Below are 27,448 nucleotides of genomic sequence, written 5' to 3' on the forward strand. Positions count from 1 at the left end.
GACAATCTTGTAGCAAAAGCAGAACTGTACATAGATACTCTAAAGCTCTGTACTGAAAGAGTATAAGCATAGGGGAGGAAGATTTTTCCTTTCTTTTCCTCTAGGTTCTTTGGTAGTCTAATAGTCTAACAATTTAATTGACATAAGACAGATTAATAGGAGAAAAACAAATTTAAATTTGTACATATGGGAGTTCATAAAAATACAATGCTCAAAGAACTGAACAAAGCAGACAGCTTTTCTACCTTTTAGACCAAGAAACAATACATTTGTGAAGAACTGATAAGATGAAGGGTCTGGCTTGCGGTAGCAGTTAGTAAGGAAGTAACACGGTTTGCATACACAGCCTTCTCGTCCTTGAATTCCCTGGTGGTGAGGATGTCTCTATTTCTCCTTGGATAGGGAGGATGCCTTTCACGTGGGAGATTTATTTCCTGCTTTCAGGGGGACAAAGAAGAGTCAGAGTGTCCTTCTTACACTGGCTGTTTCTTAAGTAACTTTAATTCAAAATAATCAATATGCCCAAGTGGCATATTTTGGGAAGCCAGCCCTACCATAAGCAAATGCAACATCTTAAAACACTCATATTCCTAAGAAATTTTCATTAGCACAGAATTTAAGATAACATTACTTTTAATGACATTAATGATGAGAGACTAAGAGTAGGCCTGCTATTCACCTATGTGGAATAGATTTCAAAGTCTTAGTGTGGACGGCAGAAATCTCACTTCACCTTCGACACCTGTGATCTTGGTACCTGGTTTAACATTCAGTCACTGCACTGATAGGAATGAAGTGGTCTTGGTCTGTTGGCTGTTTTCTCAATAAGTTATATCAATACCTACAGTATTTACCAAAAGAGACGGCCTCCATTTTTACTCCCTAAAGCCCTTTTATAGAAATTTACCAGGCTAAAATGCCATATTTTTTTGGAAGAAGCTCTTAGGTTTGCATTCCAAGTAGTATTTAGCATTTAATATCTAACACTGGCTTTTCAGTAGATGAAAGGTAGATGCCAGTCATTCAGCTAGAATACTGAGCATGCTTATTTCAGTTAGCAAATATATATTTTATCAGACTCAGTTTTGATCCTTGAAACACGAGCAACCTTTTGGTATAACTAGTATTCAGCACTGAATTTTCCATCATTGCTATATATCACGTCCCTTAAATTAGCATAGTAACAATTTGACTGCACCTACGCCAGTCTGAAATAAAAGCTCAATTCCATAAAATTTTCTAGAAGACAGATATTTTAATATACAACCTTCAAACTTTATGATTGATTTTTACTTTTATTATTTTATGTTGGTGCCATAAATACAGAAGTTTTTTTGGATGGGTTTGCTGAGTGTTTTCGATTCTGTTACTATGGTAGATATTTGTTAATTAGAAGAAGATAGTTTCAACTTTATATTATTCAGGGCTCTTACGTCAATTCCATTAGTTAGTATTGTGAATATCTATGGTAACATTATGTTTTTTAATGGTGTCTCTTCCAAACTAGAAGGTAATGTCCTCGAGGGCAAAAATTAAAATTTATTCCAGTTTGTTTTCCCACATCTAACTCCATGTTTGGTTAAAAGCAAACATTTGTTGAATAACTGAATAAATGAATAGATTAACAGTTATTCCTGTGTTCTTCAGAATTGACAACATGCGCTAAATCTTCAGAAAGTTAGTTATTTACGACCCTGGACAAATTTCCTGTTGTCTCCAAGCCTAAGCATGGCCGCTTGAAGGCTGTGAAAATTAAGTGGGTGATATATCTCTATATTGTGCTTAGTGCTGCTTCTGCCCTCTCATATAAATAGGTATTGTTATAATTCTGCAGTAATAATTTTCGTCTCTAGAAGTGGGCCACATATTTTTTAAAGCATCATGTTTCTTGTGAATGAAATGAGGACCACCCATTTTAAACTAGAAAATAGCAACAGTAAAATCTTTTGAAGTATCACACGGAGAAACAGGTCAGGCCTTGAAGCTGGAGAGAGCATTGTCACTGAATATAAATTAAGAATTATAAAATGAACGTTGTGCAAAACTAAAGTGATCTAGAGGGAGAAAAAACATCTTCCTGGGGATTTTGTTCCCTCTGAATTAAAGCTGTGAGGACTTTTATTTTCTGCCTTGCTTTTGTGACAGCATTGACATTATGTAGTTCACCAGAGACGAGTATAGTGAATGACTGATCATTTTGGATATTAAAAATTGCTAACCTTTTCTTTTTGCTCATCAGAGACTTCTCACTCCAAACTTTCACAAAACAAAACTGCAAGTGTAATTTCCATTTGCATATTTTTATTATTTCTGAAGCTGTGGGCCAAGCCCCGTGATACAAGCACTCTCTTCATGGGCAGGGTGAATGCCTCACAGAATAGTGTCCTTCATGAACACGTGGGCAAGGAAAATTTTATATAAATGAATGAAGTTTACATGTTCCTAATTTCCAAGAAGATGTGCAGAACCCACAGAGTAATACCTTCTCATTGTTGTATCATTCTTAACATTTATGCATTTGAAGAATTTATAAGATTTCTGTTTAAAATAAATCAGTATTCAGAACATGTTTAATAATAGCAATTTTGACAGACTTATTTACATATATTTGCATGAGAAATATTTAAACATTGAAGACTTCTTTTTAGGTTTTGGTATCAGTTTATGAAGCAAATATGCTCCAAAAAAAAAGATCTTGTAAATTCTCAATAGTAACTGGCTTTAACGATCTGAGTATTCTCCCCACAGTTTTTTTTGTTTTTCAGGAAGTATTTTTATAAAGGGATCAATTGCAACTGTGAGGTAATTTTTTCCCCTCTGCTGAGATTTTGAGAGCTATACTAGCCTTTCAGAGTTCAGATAAGCTACCTGAGAAATTATTTTTAAAGTGTTTTCACAAGTGGCTTTAACATCCTTTTCAATCATTGAAGACACTTTTGTTGATCTCTAGGGAGTAAAAAAGATAGTCAGTTTTTCTTTTCTATGATACATGATTCAAATGTCATGATGTCACTAAATAATGCTGGGTAATTATAGAGACCTCAAAGTGTTTAACCCTCCTTGTAGTCATTCTGTTGCAATCTATTAGCAGAGGTCATAACAGTAGAAGTTTAGAATCGTCATAACAGTAGAAGCAGCAGTTGTCTTTATCCATGATGTGCTGTTTGCTGGCTTTGCATGAAGTAAGTTAAAACTATTCAGGGCCAGGAGTATAAGACTATATTTATCTCCAAATAATATGGTTGTTCTGTATCATTTTCCATTGATATTTCTACAGATCTATTTTTCATCACTCTGCACATACTGGTTTGTGTTGTTTTGCTCTATTGATTTGGGTTATTGCTAGCAATGTAGCAGAAACTCTGGTTTTAAAGATCAGTGCCTACTAACCATATTTGCTGACCCTGGAGCATATAGCGGGGATAGACACAGCTCAGTGGTTTTTTTCACATCAAAGCTGTTAGGGAAATAATCAAGAACCATTTTCAGGATGCATGTCAACTTGTGAAAATTGAGATGATGCAGCCCAGCTCAGAGGCCCTTGGTCTTGCATACTTAATTAGGAAGAAACCACACAGTGGAAACAGTTGGGACTTGATCTTTAGAATGGCAATGGGCTATAATTAAACTAGAAAGTGTAAAGGAATACAAAAGGCAGAGTTTATGAGAAAATTTATACATGATTAATACCTAGGAAAGGCTAAGTGTTTTAAGAATCTGTCATTTTCTTTTGTTTTGTGGCTTGTAGATTCTTTTCAAGAACAATGATATTATTAACATTACTTGAGATCAATGTTAGATTTAACTGGTTCAAATACAAATGTTGTTCTTCTGTTTAAGAAACTGCCATGCCTACCAGGGGTAAGAGGCACTTTGATTGTTGTTGTTGTTGTTGTTATAATACTAATGTCTATAAAATTTAGGTATTTTTCTAGCCTTTATAAAAGTGTCAACCAGTGATATCTTATCTTTTCTTTTTTTTTTTTTTTGAGGTGGGGGCTGGAGAATAAACTTCATGGGATTAGAATCCCAATACACTGCTATAAGAGAGGTTCCCAAGGGAAATGAGCGAACTATAACAAGCTCTCTGGGGCTCACCCTAGATCTCCCTTATGGCTTAAATAATGAACTTTATATTGAATCGCTTGCCAGAGGAAATGGGAAGAAACTCTCTGAAAGAGTATCTTGGCTTCTTATGATCTGAATTCTTGGCTTTAACACCCTCAAGGCTATTCTGTTAACTCTTGGTCTTACTACTACCTTCTTCATAATTCTTCTATATCCTTGACTGTATAGGCAGTAGGCCTACAGTCAAACATTTGCCTGGCAAAATATAGGCACTTCATAATATGACTGACTCAATCAATCAATGAGAAAACATTTACTGTGGACTTAACAAATAAGAATATTACAAGATAGAGCCAGGATAGTGTGTAAGAAAGATGCCCACATGGGGAAGCGAATATGTCCTCGTGTGGTCTGAACCTGCTCGGAACAAGAGTGCAACTTTTTAAAAATGTAGGAGATTCATTTAATTGAGGATAAAAGAAATTGGCAGATAAAATGTATCCACAAACTACAGAGTCAAAAATATTCATCATGTGCTCATGAATTTGTGTAACATGTTTTGAACTATGTCAAATTCCATAAATATTCACTATTTAAAAGCACATATTAGGGCTGTCTTGGAGACTCATTTTAGATAGGAAATGTGGCAGATATGACTTTACAAAACATGTCATTATACAGGAAATAGAAGCTTACTAAAGACTAACAAACAGAGCAGCAACAAAATCAAAGCTACACATTAGAACAATTCATGTCCTGTGGTATGCAGTCCTCATTAGATGAGATAATACATGAAAACCAGGAGATGACTTAGCTTTTGCTTCCATTTAAGTATGAAAGAAAAACCAAGGAAAGAGATACAATAGATGCACTTAAAAGCCATTGGGTAGAATTAATAATGATTGGGTTGGAGGTTGAGGGTCATAGAATAAAAGCACAATCAAAAGTGAATCAAGGGTTTCTAGCTCGAGTGATAGAGATATTTGTGATATTACTTGATAAAAATAAAGTAGATAGAAAGGAGATATTTAAGGAAAATAATCATGAAAACAAACTAGGACAAATTAAATTTTAAATGATTTCAAAGCATCTAAGTGCGATCATCTGCAGAATGAAAGAAGTTGTCTGATTCCCTCCGTGGGCATGGAGGCAGAGAGAACTAAGTCAGGATATGGATAGTGAAAGATCAGTACACCCTCGATTTATCCATGAGCCATAGTGTCAGGACTGGCAGGAAGCTTAGCTCTTTTCCAGAGGTACGAGTTCATCAAAATAAAGAAAATATAACACCTAGTGCCGAGTAGAATCTGGAGGCACATGGCAGGATGGGACCAAGGTTCCTTTGTACAGGTGAACAACACCATGAGGAAGTCCTGAGGCAGATACTGAGCAGCCATAGCTGCTTTGATCTGATGCCAGGATGATCTGGCTCCATTGTGAGGGACAGGGATGGATCAGGTAGAAAACAGGGGAGTAAGAGGACAGAAAAAACTGTGGAAGAGAAGACACCTGAATAAAAGGCATCGGAAGCTGAAGCTAAGAGAGTAAATAACATTCTCCAAGACAGAAAGCATAAGCAGAAAAACTTGGAAGTAAATCCTCAGGCTATGCCCTTTTGAGGATGGGCCAGGAGCTGATGAGTAGAAAGGACCAGAAAAAGGAAAGATTAAGAGGGTGGAAGAAAAGATCTGCTAGTGATGTGGCTCAGATGAAAAGAAGAAATTTTCAATGAGGAGAAGGGCATGAAATGGTAAAGGATTTTTTTCGTTTGTTTTTCTTTTTTACAGACAGGGCAAAGAGAATGAAATCAAACTAAGTGAAGGACCATAGTTATGGTCTTCCATAGTTATGTTGTTCATGAGGAACCTTCGTGGTAAATTGGGTTCCTCTCTCCTGCAGCTTGCTTACTCTATTGTTCATGGGGCTGAGTTATTTTGGAGTGTGACATTTATATATAGGTCAATTTTTTTGTTTGTTTTTAAGACTATCAGTTTACTTTTTATTATATTTTCTTTGAAGAATTATTTATATGCATTCTCCATAGAAATTACTTATTGCATTTATTTATTTATTGCTTTTTAGGGCTGCACCCACGGCATATGGAAGTTCCCAGGCTAGGAGTTGAATCAGAGCTGTAGCTGCTGGCTTATACCACAGCCACAGCAACAGGGGGATCCAAGCTGCATCTGCAGCCCATGCTACAGCTCATGGCAACACTGGATCTCCAACCCCACCAAGCAAGGCCAGGGAGCGAACCTACATCCTCATCCTCATCGTTTCTGCTGAGCCATGACAGGAACTCCCTACTTATGGCATTTAAATTATATTTCTTGGACATATCTACAACAACTTATACTGATTTCTTTAGTTAAGCCTACATATGATTTATGCCTTCTCTTTCATATTCTGACTTATCCATTAAGCTCTTTACTTTATTGCATCTTTTGGTTTACTTATATGTATCTTCAATTTTTTAGAAAGAAAAGTACTATGTGAGTTTTATACATATGAAATTATTTTACTTATACATAGAACATACAGCTTGACAAACTTCCAGACTCTTGCATTCAGACTTCTGCTTTTTAAAACCACACTAGTTCACACATATGCTTTCCCACTAATTTCTGGCTTTTAACATTGTAGAAGTATAAGAAAATTTTTTTTTAATTTATGTACTTCTTTGCCTCTGCTTATGAGACTTTCTCTTCCAAAACTTAGATGTTTTCACTAGTATATATTGAGATATTCCTTTATCTGTATTAATGGTGTCAGGTTTATTATGGACCCTTTAAATCTACATATCCGTAGTTCATCAGCCCAAGAAAGATTTAAGTGGCTTCAGCAGTAAGGGTTCTGGATTGAAACTGGCTGGTTTCAACTCTAAAGCTCCCACTAACTGTCTTTGTGGCCCTGGACAATTTGCTTAGTCAGTCTGTCCCTCATTTCCCACATCTGTAAAATGAGAGCAAAATATCGTAACTGAAGCTTTATACCCTTTGAACAGCAGCTCTCCATTTTCCCCTTCCCCATGCAACTACAACTCTTTGTTTTTTTAAAATACCTCATCTAAGTGGAATCATGTCATGTTTGTCCTTCTGCAGTTGGCTTATTTCACTTAGCATAATATCCTCAAGTTTCATCCATGTGGTCAAAAATTGCAGAACTTTATCATTTTTAAAGGCTGAATAATATTCTATTTTATGTATATGTCACATTTTCTTAATCTATTCATCCACTGAAAGATAGATAGGTCATTTGCTTAACTTGGCTATTGTGAATAATGCTGCAGTGAACATGGCAATACAAATATCTCTTCAAGATTTCAATTTTAATTATTCTTAAATATATACCTAAAAGTCAGAAGTATCCTGTGAACTTCTAGTACAGCAGGATTTTATGAACACATAGCAGCAAGAATGGGATGTAAGAACCTAATAATCAGTGAAAATAGGAAAAGAAAAGAATACTGTTGCATAAAGGTTTTTTTTAAAAAAAGAAAAGCAAGCAGAAAACAAAAACACACAATAGCATCACTTAGGTTTTCCTACCAAAATGCTGCATAGTTAACAATACCAAAATTTCACTAGTTCACCATAAAAAAGGTTTATATTTTTATTCATAGATCTGTGAGGCAGTTAATTCCCTGGCCTTGATTTCAGGCTGAAGGTTGGGTTGGGCTCATGTCAATTCCATGGCCCTCCTCCTCCAGGAATCCATGACACAGTGAAGGACAGGATCATAGGAGAATTTGCCTAACCACATGATTACAGGCCAAGCTTCTGGTTGTGTATCATAATCTCTCACATTCCACAACCAAAGCAGTCACATGGCTAAGCCCAACTAAAGTCAGCAGAGTAGGAATTAGAGGAGAAAGAAGTGGATATTGTTGAACAACAAAACCACAATAGTCTACTTAAAAGACACTATAAATGCATTACAATGGTTGCACTTGATGGGAAAAGGAGGTAGAATTGAGGTTCAAGCATGAAAGATAAAGAAGTAAGAGGTAGGAGTTCCCGTCCGTGACACAGTGGATACGAAACCAACTAGGAACCAGGAGTTTGTGAGTTCAATCCCTGGCCTAGCTCAGTGGGTTAAGGATTCGGCACTGCCGTGAGCTGTGGTGTAGGTCACAGATGCCGTTCAGATCTGGCATTGCTCTGACTCTGGCATAGGGCAGCAGAAATAGCTCCGATTAGACTCCTAGCCTGGGAACCTCCGCATGCCACGGGTGCAGCCCTAAAAAGACAAATAGATTTAAAAAAAAAAAAAAAAGAAGAAGAAGAAATGAGAGGTAAATATGGTCTAACAGATCCACTGATAAAAATGGATCTGCTAGGCACATCCTTGATATTTCTTACATATGTATGCATCCAGTATTACTTAAGGGTACTACATTCATATTAAGAATTAAAACTGTCATATTTCCTAGCCTTAGAATTTCAAACTTAAAGAGAGAAATTAATCAAAAATCAATTAAGACAAACTGTGAAAAGCTCTAAGAAATAAATCTGTAGAGTGCTGTAACACCAGAAAAGAGGGAGCCTGATTTTGTGTCGATCTTCAAGAAACCTTCTGGAGGAAATGACTCAGAGCTGAGGTCTGAAAGATAAGGGAATGTTTCCAAGGCAAAGTGGCATGGCAGAAAAAAATGTATGCCCTAAAACAGGAAAAAAAAAAAATATAAAATCAAAAGAAGGTAATTTTTTGGGAGGCTGGAGAAGTAAACCTGGGTCAGATCCTGTGGAGTCTGAAGGCTTCAGGACAAGTGTCAAGATTTCTTGTTTCATCATTAAAAAAAAAAAAAAAAAAAAAAAGGCCCTGGTTTTAAGGCAGAGGAAACAGAATCACAATTACTAACCCTAGTTCGAGTTCATCCCTATTTTTTAAATTCTTTTGGTTTTGCGAGTTGGTTTTTTATGAGGAAAGCTGAATGTGTGCCTACTATTATCTTCATAAATGTAAAACATTTATCTATATAATGAAGCTTTTTTTGTTTTTTGTTTTGTGGCTTTTTAGGGCCACACCCACAGCATATGGAGGTTCCCAGGCTAGGGGTCCAATCGGAGCCGTTGCTGCCAGCCTACACCATAGCAATAGCACCGCCAGATCTGAGCTGCATCTGCGACCTACACCACAGCTCAAGGCAACACCAGATCCTTAAATCACTGAGCGAGGCCAGGGATCAAACCTCATGGTTCCCAGTCGGATTTGTTTCCACTGCACCATGACAGGAACTCCCTATATAAAGAAGTTTTATAAGGATTATGTTATTTGTTATTTGATATTTTTAGGGACTTAGTTATGTTTGCCTTTGAAAAACATGTTTCTCTAGAGTTAGTGGTAAATAATCTTGCAGCAAATATTTCTTAGGATCTTTAATAGTTGTATTAATACTGTATCTGCAGAAACTGAATTATGCAGACATTACATTAAATCAGTGACATCTGGTGTAAGAAATTTGCCCATAAGAATGTTGACTTACTATGTTGTCAAAATGTAATAATCACTCCAGGTGTTAGAGGAAGAAAGAAAAGCACAAGATCTTTTCAGTGGAGAGTTTGACCTGCAGTTTTTCTTAGTCTCTTTTAAAGATACCTGAAAAAATAAAAAGCCTAAGTCCTTATGACTGCAAAAATATAAATATATATAAGCCACTTACAGTAATCCCTGATGCTAAATCATACTTGGGAGATTTTGTGAATTACACTTACAAAATAGATCAGATTAGTTGCTTTCAAAGACATTGGCAAAAAGAATTTTGTAAACCACATCAGGGAGAAAAATCTTTGTATACTTGAAAACAAATTACTTAATGTTTGTGTGTAATGATAATAATAAGTTTAGTATTCCCTGATATAATGTGATTGTCATTATTATGAAGAAAATTATGTGGGTCTGAGTAAGTAATTTCTTGATAATTATGTTTTTATGAAAAATGACTAATTCAAGATATCCCCTGATATTAAGGACTTAATTATTTTGGTCCATTATAGTCTCATTGAAATTCCCTACGTTTGCAAGTTTAGAACATCTTTCATACAGATCTGCAATTACCTTCTGTAGTAATTACTTACATTCTCAACATCATAAAGTCAAAACATATTGTGTTTAACACTCACTAGAAGGATAAAAATAGAAAGTATAAAAATGTACTGAGTGATGAATAAAATAATTGATGTTTTAAGGAATTTTTTTCCCTTTTAATAAAATATTTAATGATTTTTATTTTTTCCCATTATAGTTGGTTTACAGTGTTCTGTTAATTTTCTACTGTACGGCAAAGTGACCCAGTCACACATACATATATATATATTCTTTTTCTCACATTATCCTCCACCATGCTCCATCACAAGTGACTAGATATAGTTCCCAGTGCTATACAGCAGGATCTCATTGCTTATCCATTCCAAATAGTTTGCATCTATTAACACCAGATTCCCAGATTCCCAGTCCATCCCACTCCCTTCCCCTCCCCGCCCTCCCCCTTGGCAAACACAAGTCTGTTCTCCAAGTTTAAGGTTTTATTTTTAATATAAATTTACATTTACCCTGATATATTAACTTTGTCAATCTGTATAAATGTTACTTTTTGATTTTAAAAGTATAATGTGAGCACCATCATGAAAGGCATTCTGTCATGTTCCCATCATCTAGAAAAATTGCCTCATACAGAATATCACTACATCACCATATTGCTGTATATGTTCTGGATACATGACTATTCCAGTAGCATTTCCTCCTGCTAATATTTTCGAGTTTTACAGACATCAAATTTAGTAGATAAAGTAGCATTGCAAAGTTGAAGTCATGCCTTTCACATTTTGAAAACCATATGACATTTAAATAAGTCACATCCTACCTCAAATTATATTTGGAAGGAAGCCTGATACATGAACAAACAAATTAATTCATTCATTTATTAATAGATGTCATAAATCATGTCCTTCCTGAGGGCAATTAGGGTTGGCAAACATCCCCAGAGTCTCTCAAAGCTATTGAATAATATCACTAGTGTTGGCATCTGTGTTTAACTAGGAAAAATGATATTGTACAGCAGTTACTTCACTTCTTTAAACCTTATTTCCATATAAGAATGATAGGACCATTTCACTGGATTAGTACTTGGGTTTAATGGAGAATAAAAGCACTTAGCCAATGCCAATAGATATTAGCTAATATTTCCTCGTCCTCCTCCTCCTCCTTGTTATCGGAGTGATGGCAAACATGCCTCACTTTGCCTCTGGTTTGATGGAGCACTTACATATTCATTTCTTATAAACCTTAGGATATCAGTGTCTGGACTCATGAAGTAATTCTTGTGTCATCTATGACACTGTAAAATTTGAGGATAAAGTTTCCATAAAAACTCCATGCTAATAAGTTCTTTACACTCTTACCCCAAAATAAATATTTACACACAGTAAAGTTCTTATTAAAAATTAGCAAAGTATTTTATTAATAGACATCTTTAATTTGTGGCACTTCATAATGATACATATCTTTTACCTCTTTGCGTTTAAGATAAAATGTCCAAAACCTTGACACATAAATTAAATTTTAATTTGTAATTTTAATACTCAAGTGATATGTCAGATCAGACTCTATAGACAACACAATTGCTACAATCTTATAAATCCAAATACATTTTAAGGTGCATCACATTTCCATATGTAAATGCTTACACAGTGAGGTGTAACCACTTGACTATATAAGTTTGAAGATCTGTGGTCTAGTTCCAGAACCTTCATTTGGTTAACACTCATGTTTCTCTTTTATATGTTTTATCAGAAATGTTATAGATAATTATGTTTATCTATACACCTTATGCATCTCCCTCTGACTGATTATGGGACCCCTAAGTACAAAAGCATATATATCTCTCTCATTATTGGCCTTTGATCATGAGCAATGAATATGAGTAGCTGTGGACAAGTGTCTATGAACAGACATTGGTAGCTTTTAAATTGAAAACTTGCCAATAATTCAGCCACATTCTGAGGTAAGTAAATTGTCAGAGTTCCACTAAACCACATAGAAAATCATCTATGTAGCTGTGATTCTTGCAATTACCAAAAACATACTCAGAAATGTCCAGCTTGTTCAACGATAGGGCTAATACACTGTGTAACTCCACTTTCACACATTGTGCAGCATAGTTGGTGTAAGAAAACATCTATATCCTATTGCATAGCTCACAAGAGGATGAATTTACTAGAGAAATCCGGAGGGTTATGTCATTATTTTAAAGGATTGACTTAAAAACAGAAGGTTCTAGATATTATTAAAAAGTAAGTAGCATAGACTATAAGGACAGAGGCTGAGAAGTAGGGAGAGATAGTATGTAACATTTAGGCAGTCCAGAAAAAAAGGGAAGAACTTTCCTGATGATAGATGGTTTCATTTCTCCAATACTGTACTCAGGAATCTTTTTGAAAGAATATTTATTCTCCTTCTATCTTCTACTTTTTTGGAGCTCTGTTTTCATAGATTCTATTATCATCTCTTTTGTGAAAGTTCTTCCCCAAACAAAAAGTCACTGATGCAATCTTTCTTTCTTTGTTCTTAAAAAATGTACATGCAGCCTCTGCAAACAAGAACACAGATTATAAACATTTTCAGTTATGGAGGGATGGCAGGAGGTTACATATACAGCCATTTCCATCATGTCTATGTATGTGACGCCCCCTAGAGTTGTGGATCCTGGCCACTCAGGATGCACACATACATAAGCACTGATCCCATTATAGGTATTCTCTTGACCAATTATTATTGACCTCTTAAATAATGATCTCTAACGGAGCTCACAGGCAAGGGACAGAGATAGGCTACGAATTCACAAACAAGTCAATAAGTAACATAAATTCACATAAGGATACCTGCTATAAAGGAAATAATATAAGAATGGGCTCAGAGGGGTTTGCGGGTGGATGTAGGCAGAAGAGGTGTCATTTGAGACCTGGAGTCAGGAGGAACTAGCCACACATAGGAGTGTTGCAGGTGGAACAAGGAGCAAGTGGAAAAGAGCTGAGGTAGTAGTGAACTTAGTGTTTTATAAGACCAGTCTGGCTGGATTATTGTTAATGGATATCAGGAAGGAGGGGAAATAAACTCAACTAGGCTGTGAGTTGTTCGAAAAAGTTTGTGTGCTCTCAAAACTCACCAGTGTCCATTTAATGTCTTAAAAGAATAAACGAATGTATGAATTCCACCTATGGTAAATTAATCCTTGTACTGTAAAACATGAGTAAAATGATTAACATCAGGGAAAACATAGTCTATAAAATTTTCAATTGCCAACATTTTGTATAATTTGTAACTATCTTAAAATATGCAGTATGTGAAATACATGTATGATTTCATTCTATAATACTATTTTTTAAACTAAATTAAAATTTTTTTTATTTAATAGCAAACAAAAAGTCCTTTGGGATTTGTTCTAAATTGTGGTTAATTTCACTCATCTATTGCTAATAGATTCCTCTGTTTCTAGTACAATTTAAAATAAAAATACAAATATTTGGTACATTTTTATTTATCTAAATGATAAATATTTATGTGTCATTATCTCATAATTATAAAAGTGTATAATTCATAAACTCAATGGACTATTTTTAAAATATAATGAGTGAATTTTGTACCTTATAATCTTCTGATCATGGCTTTTAAATTTTAATGAAATCAAGTATTAAATACTTTTAATAAATAGTAATGCTAATTAAGTGATAGTTTATAAGGATTTATTTTTAGTTGTATTGTCAGATTTCACATTATTTTCCAAATTAAAGCCATAATAATTTTAATCTTTTTATGAATTTCTAAAAACCATGTATTTGACCTGATTAATGTAAATGTCTCAGGGACAATAGTAGGCAAGTTAACTGAGGCCATTCCCCAGAGCCAATTACCTTCATCTGTTAGCATAACTTAATTATGTAACTATAAAAGCAGGACTAGTTTTTAAAAGATTTTAGAGAGAAAACTAGGAAGAGAGGGAGGGAAGGAGATAGGGAGGAATAGAGAAAGAGCGGGAGAGAGGAAGGAAAAGAAAAAAAAACAATATATTCAAAAGAACATCTAAGTCATTTTAGGTATTTATTTGTATCATATGATGTAAAATACAATGTGGTGCCTTGAAAACAAGGGTGATAGAAGAGACAAAATGTCTTTTGTGGGCTAACGTTGTACTATCAGGACCATATTTTCTTTATGGGATGATAATCTGTAGAATAACAATTCAGAATAAAAACATGTAACGTATAACAAATATATTACTATATGTATAATGTTCTCTGTAATGATCCTCCGGAAGATTGTAGGAAGTTCTACAAAGTGAAATATTTTAGGCCTCTGAGAGAGAACACTCTGTAATACCAAAACTTTCTTTTTTTAAATTTTTTATTATAGTTGATTTATAATGTACTATCAATTTCTGCTGTACAGTAAAGTTACCCAGTTATACATATATATATACATCCTTTTTCTCATGCTATCTTCCGTCATGTTCTATCACAAGTGGTTAGCTAGAGGAGTTCCCGTCGTGGCTCAGTGGTTAACGAATCCGACTAGGATCCATGAGGTTGCGGGTTCGGTCCCTGCCCTTGCTCAGTGGGTTAACGATCCGGTGTTGCCGTGAGCTGTGGTGTAGGTTGCAGACGTGGCTTGGATCCCGCGTTGCTGTGGCTGTGGCTGTAGTGTAGGCCGGCGGCTACAGCTCCAATTTGACCCCTAGCCTGGGAACCTCCATATGCCGTGGGAGCAGTCCAAGAAATAGCAAAAAAGACAAAAAAAAAAAAAAAAAAAAGTGGTTAGCTGGAGTGCACTGTGCTATGCATTGCTTATCCACTCCAAATGCTATAGTTTGCATCTACTAACTGCAAACTTCCAGTCCATCCCACTCCCTCCCTCTCCCCCTTTGAAACCACAAGTCTGTCTCCATGTCCATGAGTTTGTTGCTTTTCTGCACATAGGTTCATTTGCGCCATATATTAGATTCCAGATGTAAGTGTTTATCATATGGTATTTGCCTTTCTCTGACTTACTTCATGTAGTATGAGCATCTCTGTTGCATCCATATTGCTGCAAATGGCATTGTTTTGTTCTTGTTTATGTCTGAGTAGTATTCCATTGTGTAATGTACCACATCTTCTTAATTCATTCATCTGTTGATGGACATTTAGGTTGTTTCCATGTCTTAGCTATTGTGAATAGTGTTGCTATGACCATAAGGATGCATATATCTTTTTCAATCAAAGTTTTGTCTAGGTAGATGTCCTGGAATGGGATTTCTGGATCACATGGTAGTTCTATATTTAATTTTCTGAGGTACCTCTATACTGTTTTCCATAATGGTTGAATGTTACCAATTTACATTCCCACCAACAGTGTAGGAGTGTTCCCTTTTCTCCACACCCTCTCCAGCATTTGTTATTTGTACACTTACTAATGATGGCCATTCTGACCAGTGTGGGGTGGTACCTCACTGTAATTTGATTTGCATTTCTCTAATAATTAGTGATGTTGAGCATTTTTTCATGTGCCTGTTAGCCATTTGTATGTTCTTTGGAGAAATATCTTTTCAGGTCTTCTGTCCATTTTTCACTTGGGTTGTTTGTTTTTTTTTTTTTTTTTTTTGCTGTTGAGTTATATGAGTTGTTTGTATATTTTGAGATTAAGCCATTGGTTGGTTGCATTGTTTGGAACTATTTTATCCATTCCATAGATTGTCTTTTTTTTAATGGTTTCCTTTTCTGTGCAAAAGCTTGTAACCACAAGGATCAGAGAAGAAATCAATAAAATAGAGATTTAAAAAACAATAGAAAAAAAATCAATAAAACCAAGAGCTAGTTCTCTGAAAGGGTAAACAAAATTGACAAATCTCTGGCCAGACTCACCAAGAAGAGGAAAGAAAGAACTCAAATAAACAAAAGCTTCCTATCTTTTATTAATTAAAGGTATATGATTTCAAATGTACCATTAATACCTTGCAGTTATTAAAGACAGTATGCTCAGAATAGCTAACATATTGTAAGTTTCTTTAAGTTTCTTGACAACTAATTTGTGAAAGTCATAAGAATTGTAATACTAAACTACAGACTGGATGGGTGTTGATGCTAACAGAAACTGAAAATTTGTTCTTAAAATGGTTTTTATTGTAATTTCATTTTTTTCTTACTCACCTCTTCATCTAAAGGTGGTTGAAGTATATGCTGCATAACCAATTCTAAAGCATGTTTTCCAAGTAATTTTGCTTAATTGAATTGTTATTTATTCTCATGTTAAGTGACTATTGCCTTTAAGATAACATAAAAATTTAAGTTGGTTAAATGATTAAGGACCTGTGGTTTAGTATGTGGCAAGTTTGATTCAAGCAATAACTGCCATTTACTAGCTGAGAAAATTTCAAGAAATGAGACAATTCTTAAAGCTTTGATGTTCTTATTTATAAAACATGGATACTATTTATACCAATTTCTGGATTTCTTTTTTTAAGTATAAATATGAGAATGCATGTAATATATATTTTCTGATATGTAGTAAAACACTCGAAGTGATAGCTAACAACTCTATTCATTATCATTATTATTAAAATATAAGCAGGAGTTCCCATCGTGGGGCAGCTGAAATGAATCCGACTAGGAACCATGAGGTTGCAGGTTCGATCTCTGGCCTCACTCATCAGGTTAAGGATCTGGTGTTGCCGTGAGCTCTGGTATAGGTCACAGATATGGTAGGATCCTGCGTCACTGTGGCAGTGGTGTAGGCTGGCATCTGTAGTTCCACTTGGATTCCTAGCCTGGAAACCTCCACATGCTATGGATGAGGCCCTAAAAAGCAAAAAATTAAATGTAAGCAAAGTTGCCATTGTCTGTGATCATACTAGGCCTGGTTCTGTTAGAATTGAAATCTAAAAAATACATCTCTTTTGCATACTTGCTCAGTGGTTGAAAGGTCACCCAACACTATGTGAAATCAATTGATCATAGGTAAATATTACGCCAGAGCTGACAGTTTCCTAACATTCTGTTAAGTGTTCTTCAGAGTTCAGTATTTCCAAAATCTTGAAATATGTGAGTCTTTTAAATATTTTTCTTTTGTCTTTTCTAGGGCCACACTTGCAGCTTATGCAGGTTCCCAGGCTAGGGGTCCAATTGGATCTGTAGCCACCGGCCTATGCCAGAGCCACAGCAATGCGGGATCCAAGCTGCATCTGTGACCTACACCACAGCTCACAGCAACACTGGATCCTTAACCCACTGAGCAAGGCCAGGGATCAAACCTGCAACCTCATGGTTCCTAGTCAGATTCGTTAACCACTGAGCCACGATGGGAACTCCATCTCTTTTTGTTGTTGTTGTTGAGTCTTAAATATTAATCGCAGTGTTTAGACATCCTTGACACATGATTATTCATTCACTAATTCATGCATTCACTCAAATACTTTTGGGGTGCCTATATGATTCAGGTACCCATTCAAGGTGTTCATATAGAGTCACTACTCTTGAAAGCTTTTACTCTTATGTGAGAAACAATAAAGACGTAAACACAATATATGCCATGTTATATAGGGTTGCTAAAGAAAAATAAATTAGAGTGGTAAGTTAGAGAGTGCCTGAGAGTAAATTTAATAGCTGAAAATCTGGGGGAAGAGTAGAGTAGTGAGGGAGACACAAGGACAGTGTGGTTAAATATGTGGTTAGATAGGTAAGCAGAAACCAGGTGTTTTTAGGATCTTTAGGCCCCAGTAGGAAGTTTAATTTTGTTTCTTTTATTCAAAATAATTGAGAAATTTTGTTGGACTAGGAAGATGTGGTATATATACACAATGGAATACTACTCAGCCATAAAAAGAACAAAATAATGCTATTTGCAGCAGCAACATGGATGGAACTAGAGAGACTAATACTGGGTGAAGTCAGAAAGAGAAAGACAAATACCATATGATACCACTTATATCCAGAATCTAATATACAGCACAAATGAACCTTTCCACAGAAAAGAAAATCATGGACTTGCAGAATAGACTTGTGATTTCCAAGGGGGAGGGGGAGGAAGTGGAATGGATTGTGAGCTTGGGGTTAATAGATGGAATGGATTTGCAATGAGGTCCCGCTGTGTAGCACTGAGAACTATGTCTAGTCACTTATGATGGAGCATTGATAATGGGAGAAAAAAGAATGTATACATGTAAAAAAAATAATAATTGAGAAATTAAGCAGTTCTTATGAAGATGTATTTTTTTTAAAGATAACTTCAATGGAATAGAAGTAGAGAGTCATTTGTGTCTACTGAAGGAAATAGGGTGGATGGAGGAGATAAGAGGTAATCTACATTAGGGCATTGAAAGGAGCTGAATTGGCTGTGGAGTATGAGAGAAAGAGAAGGGCTCAAAAGTCTTGAGAGAGATCAACTTGGGAAAGGGATGGGTCCACTCAGGTGGGGCTCCTGACCAAGAGTGGAGGAGATACAAGTGTGGGAGAGGAAATCAGAATTTCTATTTTGAATTGAAAATAGAACTAACAATCTAAGTTGACAATTGTTTATACTACTTAGGAGTTTAAAGAATGAACATTGAGCCAAAAAGTTAAATTTGGGGTTTATTAACAAATACAAGATACAAATACAAGAAGGTATTTAAAGGCATGGGACTAGAAGAAGTTCTATAGGCCTTGAGCAGAGGTAGAGAAGATGAAAGTGCCTGTGACAGAATCTTGGGACACTCCGTGAAGAATGGGAACAACCAGGGTCTGTGATGGAGCAGTCAGGTAGAAAGAAGGAAGGGCAAAAGAGTGAAGAGTGTTACATAAAGTATTCAAGGAGGTAATGATAAACTGAGGTGTAATATATGAAAGGACTGAACTTAGAGATAATATTTAGTAAATTATATAGGTCCTGAAGGCCCAAATATGACTCGGGAATCAATATAAGCAACAATTCTCATTCAAGAACAGTCATGAAGAAGACCAACAACACATAGAACAGTGTTCTTAGAACCATCCTTCCACAAAGCATCACTAACCACAACCGCCTAGGGGGTAACCTGAGGATGATACCTTTCTCCTAGCACATTGGAATAATGTCAAATAGAGGTGTTTTTCTCTAAAGATTTTTGTGGTATGATATAGTGTCTTTGAGGGTTTGAAATCAAACTCAACTACATACTACCTCTGAGCCTAAGGTGTTTATTTGATTTCTCAGACTGGATTAAGAGATTTATAGACCTTAAGTACTTAAAAAGATTAGAGTGTCCACCCCAGGGTCACCTTGTATAATTAAAAATAAAACCAATCTTAATCCTAAATTAAGTGAGGAATTTTAAATTAGTTTCAGCTGTTCTCATTATAGTCTCTTTTTCAAAAATATCAAATTTTATTTCTTTCTTTAAAAATGAATTTTTAATGTGCTATTCTGATTTATCTTGGCATATGTCTGGGACATTTCTACACTTTTAAACTCCCAGTAAGCCTCGAGTTCATTAATTTTTAAAAAAAATGTATGATGGACTATATATGTATTCTTTTTAATATGATTCTTATACGTAATAAGTTTCAACAGATGTTAACCATCATTATTTTACTATTATTACTATCATCATTATTAGTAATGTCATCCTAAAGGATTGTTGAGAATTTATTTATTTACGAAGAAACCCTAGCATAGAACAGATGGTAAATAACATTTCCCTCACTTTCATATCCATTCCTCCACTTTACCTCAGTCCTCCACGCTTTATCATTCTCTAAGTATCACAGAGTTTGCATACCTATAATAACGAAAATACCTAATAATGCTCTCAGAAGATAAATCATTAAACAGACTCAGTGTTCAAGGAAGAAGGTAAGATTCATATAATTAGAGGACGGTGGAAGGAAAGACACCCAAGGCAACAATGAATCTAGTGTTTCACATAAATAATTTTAAATAATGTGCAATAAAGGCACTTCATTGATTCAAATTTTTATCCTAAGTAAAGATTGTGCTACGTTTCAAATGTGAATATACGAAAAGTTAAAATGTAAGTTTTCATTTCTAAAAGACTATTCATTTTACAAATCAATTTCACATTATCACTGCCCTTTGTTTTCATTTTGTGAAATGATATAATTTTATTTTAGGGATTACCTGCAAGTCGTGTGAGGTATAGAGTAGATGATATCCAGTTTCCTTATCCTGCCAGTATTTTTGATGTAGAAGAAGATTCTGGAAGAGTAATAACTCGTGTCAATCTTAATGAAGAGCCTACAACAATTTTCAAGGTCAGTGAGGTGTTTTCCCTGTGGTGTCTATTTTATAAGTTTAACTTTTGATGGAAAGTTTGGTTTAACAAATGACCTTACAACTTTATGTTTTTCTCCTTTTTAGTATTTTAAAGTTACAAAACAATATATTTTTACTGCATAGACACTCAAAAAATACAGTTAAGTAAAAGGAAAAAAAAATCACTTGGTATTTCACATCCTGAAGACAACTAAAATTTACTATTTTAATCTCTATCCTAATGATGATATTCAGTGCAAATACAAATATACATATATATTACATATATGTATATAATATATATATGTGTGTGTGTGTGTATAGTTTTATTTTGTTTTTGTTTTTATGGCCACTCTGGTATCATATGGAGGTTCCCAGGCCAGGGATTGACTTTGAGATACATCTGCAACCTATGGATTTTATACCCACTGTGCCATAGCAGGAACTCCAATACTGCTATTTAAAAATAGTTATATATTGCCCATGACAATTAATGCTGTTATTTAAGTGGTTGTATGGTGTTCTGTTGTATGAATATTCTGAGTGCTTTTTGTCTAATACCCTGTTGTTGGATAATTAGGCTGTTTCCAATTTTTGTTACAATCATCTTTGCTGTCATGAAACTCCCTTAGCAAGTATCACATGCCACTTGCTATTTTTTTCCTTAAGATAAGAACCTAGAGGCAATTGCTAGATATTGTGATATGCTATAGTTTTAGAAAATTTGAAGTAATACTACCCTTCATTATTATCATAAACAATCTGTTTTATTAAATGTTTGTTTCTGTTTTCTAGAGTTACTTAGAAAAAATTTTGTCCATGGGAATAAAGCCTTTGACCATACACTGGGGAAGTAGCTTCATCTGTTAACCTTGTGAATATCAATGAGCACCATGTCTCACATAATTTTATCTCTGTTTGTAATAATTCTGTTTGTAAAGTATTAACCCAAAGGTAAACTGTGGCTCTCAGGCTGACCCTTGGTTATGGTTCCATGATCTATGTTGAATTAGTTTAGATTAGTAACCTGAAGCTTCCAAAATTATATGCATTCAAGGGAAGCACATAGTTTTGAAATTCAACATTTCTTAAGATAAACATTAGAATTATTCTTGACATAATATAGGTTAGCAAATAAATGATCAATTATAAAAGCTATAGTAATTATAATAGCTATTAGTAATAAATAATATGCAGATATTACATCTTAAGACTAAAGCTTTTCTTTAGTTTGCATTTTAAAAATTTTCTGTTCCACTCTATGAACTTGGTTTTATATGTATTTGTTTTTAAGAGAGTGTATATCGAAGTGAGTTAAACTGTAAAGCGTTGCAGTTTTACCCTCCAAAGTGAAATATTTCTGCCCTATAATCTTGCAGACAATTAATTCACTGGAAAAATTAATTTCTTTTTTATAAGCAAGCTAATTAGCTTTTTTGCCATTGATGCGACTCAATTTAACACTTTTAAAATAAGTGTTGATGCTTATAAAGGCTCGTGTTTTTACTGTAGGCTCCAGTGGAATTGTGAAAGAGTAAAAAGTTTGTAATTGGAAGGATATAGTATCATATACCTGTTTTACTGTTGTGTTTTTTTTTTTAATCACAGAGTTATTAACTGCCCTTCTTAGAGTTTTCGCTCATCTGGCAGATGGAAATAATTCCATCTACCTGTTGGGGTGGTTGTGAAGATTAAGTGAGAACCTATATAATAGATCTTTGCATAGTGTCTGCTGCCTGGCAAGCAGTGAGGAAATGATCATTGCTTCCCCTTTTGGAAACTGGCAGTTCAGTGATTTAAAAAATCATAGAAAAATAATACTTTTATTTTCCTCTTTTTAATCATTTTAACATGAATTTGTATTATTTTTTAAGTTGGTGGTTGTTGCTTTTGATGATGGTGAGCCTGTGATGTCCAGCAGTGCCACTGTTAAAATTCTTGTCTTACATCCTGGAGAAATCCCACGCTTCACACAAGAGGAATACAGGTATTAATTCCTATCAGGCTTCAAAACATATAAAGGTTTTTATTGTGGTTTCTTTTCTTCCGGCCCCTCAAAATTGATGTGATATGACTTTATCAGTGAAGTGGGCCTCTAATTACAGTTTGAGCTTTTCTAAGTTAATATAACATTATATTTGTTGTAAAAGTTAACATAGTTAAAGTGACAATTTAATATAAATATCACTTTGAGCAATGCTTTGATGAATAATGGATTCTTTAAAATAATTAAAACAAACTTTGGAAAATATAATATTAGGTTTTGAGATTTAAAATTGTAACTGATTAATGATCTCAGTGATAAGAAGTAAATATTTGGTTTCTTATTATTGCCAGATTCATTATATCATTTAATTTTGAGGTGTATCTGAAATATTTCCTATATAATTAGTGAAAGAGAGAGTGTGTGTATTTATGTTTATGTATATAATATATATTATAGCTGTAGATTTAGTAATATGCTATTGTTGTCAGGTCAAGCTGTTACAACAAAATTCAAGGACATTTATTTTCTCACAGTTCTGGAGGCTGAAAGTCCTAGATCAGGGTTTCATCATGGTCTGGTTTTGGTGAGAGGTCTCTTCTTGGCTCATAGACTGCTACCTTCTCACTATAAGCTGACATAGAATAAAGTGAAAGAAAGAACACTCTCTGGTGTCTCTTATACAGACACTAATTTCAAGATAAGAGCCTGACCCTCATGAACTCACATAAACCCAAGGACCTCTCAAGGAACTCATCTCCAAATACCATTGAGGGTTGGGACTTCAACATTCAAGTTTTAGGGGGAAATTCAGTTGATAGTTGTGTGTGTGTGTGTGTGTGTGTGTGTGTGTGTGTGTGTGTGTGTGTGTGAACTACATATATTCCTATCTTTGAGAGTGAAGAATTTATTGAAAAACAATGAAATTTAAATCACTGTATATTCAAGACTGTATAGAAATGAAAGTTTTATAATGCTCTCCTACAAATATACTAGACTTTTCTTTCATGATTTGTTTCTTCATTATATTAAAATGTTAATATATTTCTGTTAGTATGTTAGGACCCATTGGAGATAGTTTTCTTATAAACATTTGAAGGAGGCTCACTGTGTATTGTATTTTACTATTTACTCATTCTAGACATAGCATTAACAGGCAGACAGTCATTGCACTGCAGATGCTCAGAGTTCTGAGGACTATATGAAAATATAATACACTGAAAACACAATAATAGGAGTTCAGAGTACTAAGGAGGCATATTGGAGACATTCTTAACTGTGTCTGGATATGATCAGCATAGTTTTGAGCTGTTACCTTGAAATAGAGTTTAGGTACTCCACAAAAATATGGAAGAATACACCATGCCAAAGAATCAGCATATACAAAAGTATAAATAAAGTATACAGGAGAATGCATTGAATAACAGACTATTTTAGTCCATCTTGAGACAAATTGAAAGTTAAACAATGATATTGAGACAAGAAAAATGAAGATTTCATATAATCTTCACTTAGCCATATTTTAGAATTTGTTATTGTATTGCTCTCATAATTTAGCCATATTTTAGAATTTGTTATTGTATCGCTCTCATAATTTCTAAGAACCTAAGAATTATAAGCTGAAGCAGGGACTAAGATACTGAGGGAGGAACTAGGTGATGCATTTGGGAACATTTATCATGTTAAACCATGTAGTTCTCTCCTTTCATAAAAAGCTGTCTTTACAATATTCAAGTATTAAATTAAATTATGTAATATAATTATAAGAAAATTCTACACATGGAGTTCCCATTGTGGTGAAGTGGAAATGAATCCAATTAGTATCCAGAGCATTCAGGTTCAAGCCCTGGCCTTGCTTAGTGGGTCTGGGATCCGGCATTGCCATGAGATGTGGTGTAGGTCTCAGACATGGCTCGCATCTGGCATTGCTGTGGCTGTCATGTAGGCTGCCAGCTGTAGCTCTGACTTGACTCCTATTCTGGGAACTTCCATATGCCACAGGTGCAGCCCTTAAAAAGCAAAAAAAAAAAAAAAAAGAAAGAAAGAAAATTCTACACATCACATATGTAAACCATTGAAATGTAAAGTCTACTTAATAAGAATTCTTGGTCAATCTGTGTGAAAGGTCATTTTCTTCCTTATGTCTGTTATTACCTATTTTCTTTCATTTTATATTGATATGGTAACCTACAGACTCCAGTTCTTTGCTATGGGACATATAGTTTTCTGCTTTCAATACCTTTTCTGAGTGTATTTATTTTGGACTTCTCAAGAACCAAGATGGATATAAACTCACTTGTGCTTCTTATCAACTTATCTAGATCAGAGCCTTGCAGAAAATTGTACCTGTTATTTGAGAGGGGTCCAAAAATCCCTCAGTTCAGCCCAACAAAATTCCCACTTTAGTTCTCTAAAACTTCTCATCCCAAGCTAGTCATTCTTTGGAAGCCCCAAAAGAAGAAAGCACAGAAAAAAAATGGATACCATTCATTTAGTTTATTTAATGGCTAAGTGTTATTCAGGACACCACTGTTTTGGAGCTGTATCCTTAGTAATAGACTTTTGCCTCCAGACCTCTCTATCACAGTGCTCATTAACTCTTTTAGCTAAAATATTGTGGCATTAAGGCCAAGGTCTTGGAACTCATCAGGGCATTGCTCATTTAGATTTCTTTTTTAAATTGTCTTTGTTTAATGCCACTTTTTAAAAATAAAGATGTTTTGTTTAATGAATAATTTACCATTTTGTGTCTTCTTGCATAGAACTACTAACTGCAAATAGATTCTATTAATAAAGTCTAATTAATAAAGTCTTCTAACTTAAATAAGAAAAAGCTAGCCAATTATTTGGTGTTAGATTTAAAAGCAGTTACATGAGCACATGAGGAAGAAGTTTTTGACCTTCCAGAAGAACATTTCTAGCAATTACAAATAGTGCCCTTGACTATCCCAGTTCGTTTATTATTCTGGCACGTAAAGGCATTGGGTAATCTTGTTGTATCCTAGAGTTACAAAGAAAATCCTACGTAAGAATCAGTTTAATTGCTGTAATGGATTTAGTGGTATGTAGATACTGAACACAATTGTTTTGTAACAGACATCCAGAAGATTTGGATAACTAAAAACATGTCAAATATTGATAGAACACCCTGTTTGTTGAATAAATGAAAATTATTGGACTTACATAGGCTTAAATTTTACGTAAAACATGGGATGATCTATTTAAAAAAAAGAAAAACAAGTCTAAGGCCAGTTATTAGATTCTTCATCAATCATCTTTCCATTCTCTTGAAGATTTTTGGAAAAGTACCTATTATACCTAGAAGAATATCCAAATCCTTTGCTCTTTCTTCTGGGTGTACAGCTCAAGAACTTTTCCTAGTCTCTCTTGCTCTATGGCACCCTCTGACTGAATCTGGCCAATAAAATGTGGGACAAGATGGTCTGCATCATTTCTTGCCCTGACTTACCCTTTTCCCCTTATGGTCCAGTGAAATGGAAGAAATGCCCAGAAAACCTTAGGATCTGTATGTTGACAGTTGTAGAAATATAAGATAAAAGGGGCCAAGGCTTCTGAATTCCTGCTTGGAGGAGAGCTACTTACCTAGCAAAGCCCTCAATGAACTGTTACATGAGCAAGAAATGTGAGGGCTTGTCTATCATATTAGCTAGTATTGTTACAACTAATACGGTTGGTCAACATTTTATTAATATAAAACAACTAATCACATAGTACATCGATCATTTTAGAAAGCTTTAAAATGTATATTGTAATATTTTCCAGTTTTTCATTTTTAAAACAGAATTTGTGGAAGAATATTATTTTTATATGTTCTACCACTATCTTTGTCAAAAAGCCTACGCTATTTCAAATTGCTGTGAAGGCCAATCTAGTTTATCTCCGAGAAAGAAAGGAAGGAGACAGGCAAGGAAGAAAGGAAGGGAGAAACGTTGTTATAAACCTCACATGTCCCTTTCCCCTCTTATTTTTTTTCAAATTCATTTACTGCCTCAGCTGAATGCAGAACTTTCAGAAATACTAAACAGTGTTACGAATCCTCAATTATCAGGATGATGACTTGTGTTGGAATTGAAAGATGGCAGAATATGCCACCCCAAAATATGCCACTGTGGCATAGGTTTATTTTGAACTTAAAGCACTTAAAACGAAACCAAACAGCAGATGCAAGAAGGGCATTTTGATCTCACCTTTTCTTTCTGAAAAGAGGAGATAAAAACTCCCAGGGTGAAAGATGTCTCCTTGTACTAGAAGAAAAGAATTTTTTTTTAAATGGGGAATAAAACCCAAAGTAATTCTATACAAACAGACCTCGTTAAAATAATTTATATTTTCCTTTAGCCTCACCACATAGTTTACTTTTCCACAATCACCTCTCTTTGTTCATCCTAATATAAAGGTATGTAGCTTTCACCATTTCTTTGGATCTTTATTTTTATGAGGGCTTCCATATCACAAGAATCTTAAATGAATCTGTATGCTCTTTGTAGGGTGTGGGGAGGAGGTTGTTTATGGGTTGCAAATGGAAATTACTAATCTAAGTAACACTGAAAGTTGAGGTATATTTATTTGTCTTTTACATCTTAGGAATATCTTCACTCCAGTATTGGCTTTTGGATTCCTTAGCAAAAAATTAATTTTCAACAAATAACTAAGAGTTTAAGAGAGGTCCTAAAGATAAAACATCTGTTTGTTTTAGAATTTTGAACTTAATTTTTAACCTGACCTCCCTTCCATGGCTCAATTATCTTATTTTTGGAATGGCCAGTCATTAAATCTTTACACCTCAGGATGGTAACATTAGTTACGGTAGATCATGCTGCTGTAAAAAGAGACCCTTAAATTTCATTTGGGGCTGAAGTGGTTTAAAGATTTAAAAATACTTGTGTTTTTGATGCACGTGAAAGTCTGAAGTAAGTGTTTTAGATTGGTGAAAGCTCTTCTTCGTATAGTTCCTCCAAGCAGTCATTCAGGGACCCAGACCAGGTTAGGGCTTCCAGCTTTTACATTCTGTTTCTAAATAATACCAACTATTGCCATTTCAGACCATAAAAAGGAAACAGGGACAGAAATCCACATCTAGAGGTTTCTTGAACCAAGTGAAGTAGGAGTTGCAAACTT

At 34.7% G+C, this 27,448-nt stretch overlaps 1 protein-coding gene across 1 annotated transcript in view; it reads left to right on the top strand.

The window, feature by feature from the left end:
- Positions 1 to 27,448, top strand: part of PCDH15 (protocadherin related 15) — an 857,865-nt gene that overhangs the window by 700,299 nt on the left and 130,118 nt on the right. The window contains 2 exon segments of the mRNA XM_021073535.1: positions 20,184 to 20,324; positions 22,200 to 22,312. Of these exon segments, the coding sequence (XP_020929194.1) occupies positions 20,184 to 20,324; positions 22,200 to 22,312 (254 nt within the window).

Source organism: Sus scrofa, chromosome 14 (genome assembly GCF_000003025.6).
Source record: "Sus scrofa isolate TJ Tabasco breed Duroc chromosome 14, Sscrofa11.1, whole genome shotgun sequence".
NCBI lineage: Eukaryota > Metazoa > Chordata > Mammalia > Artiodactyla > Suidae > Sus > Sus scrofa.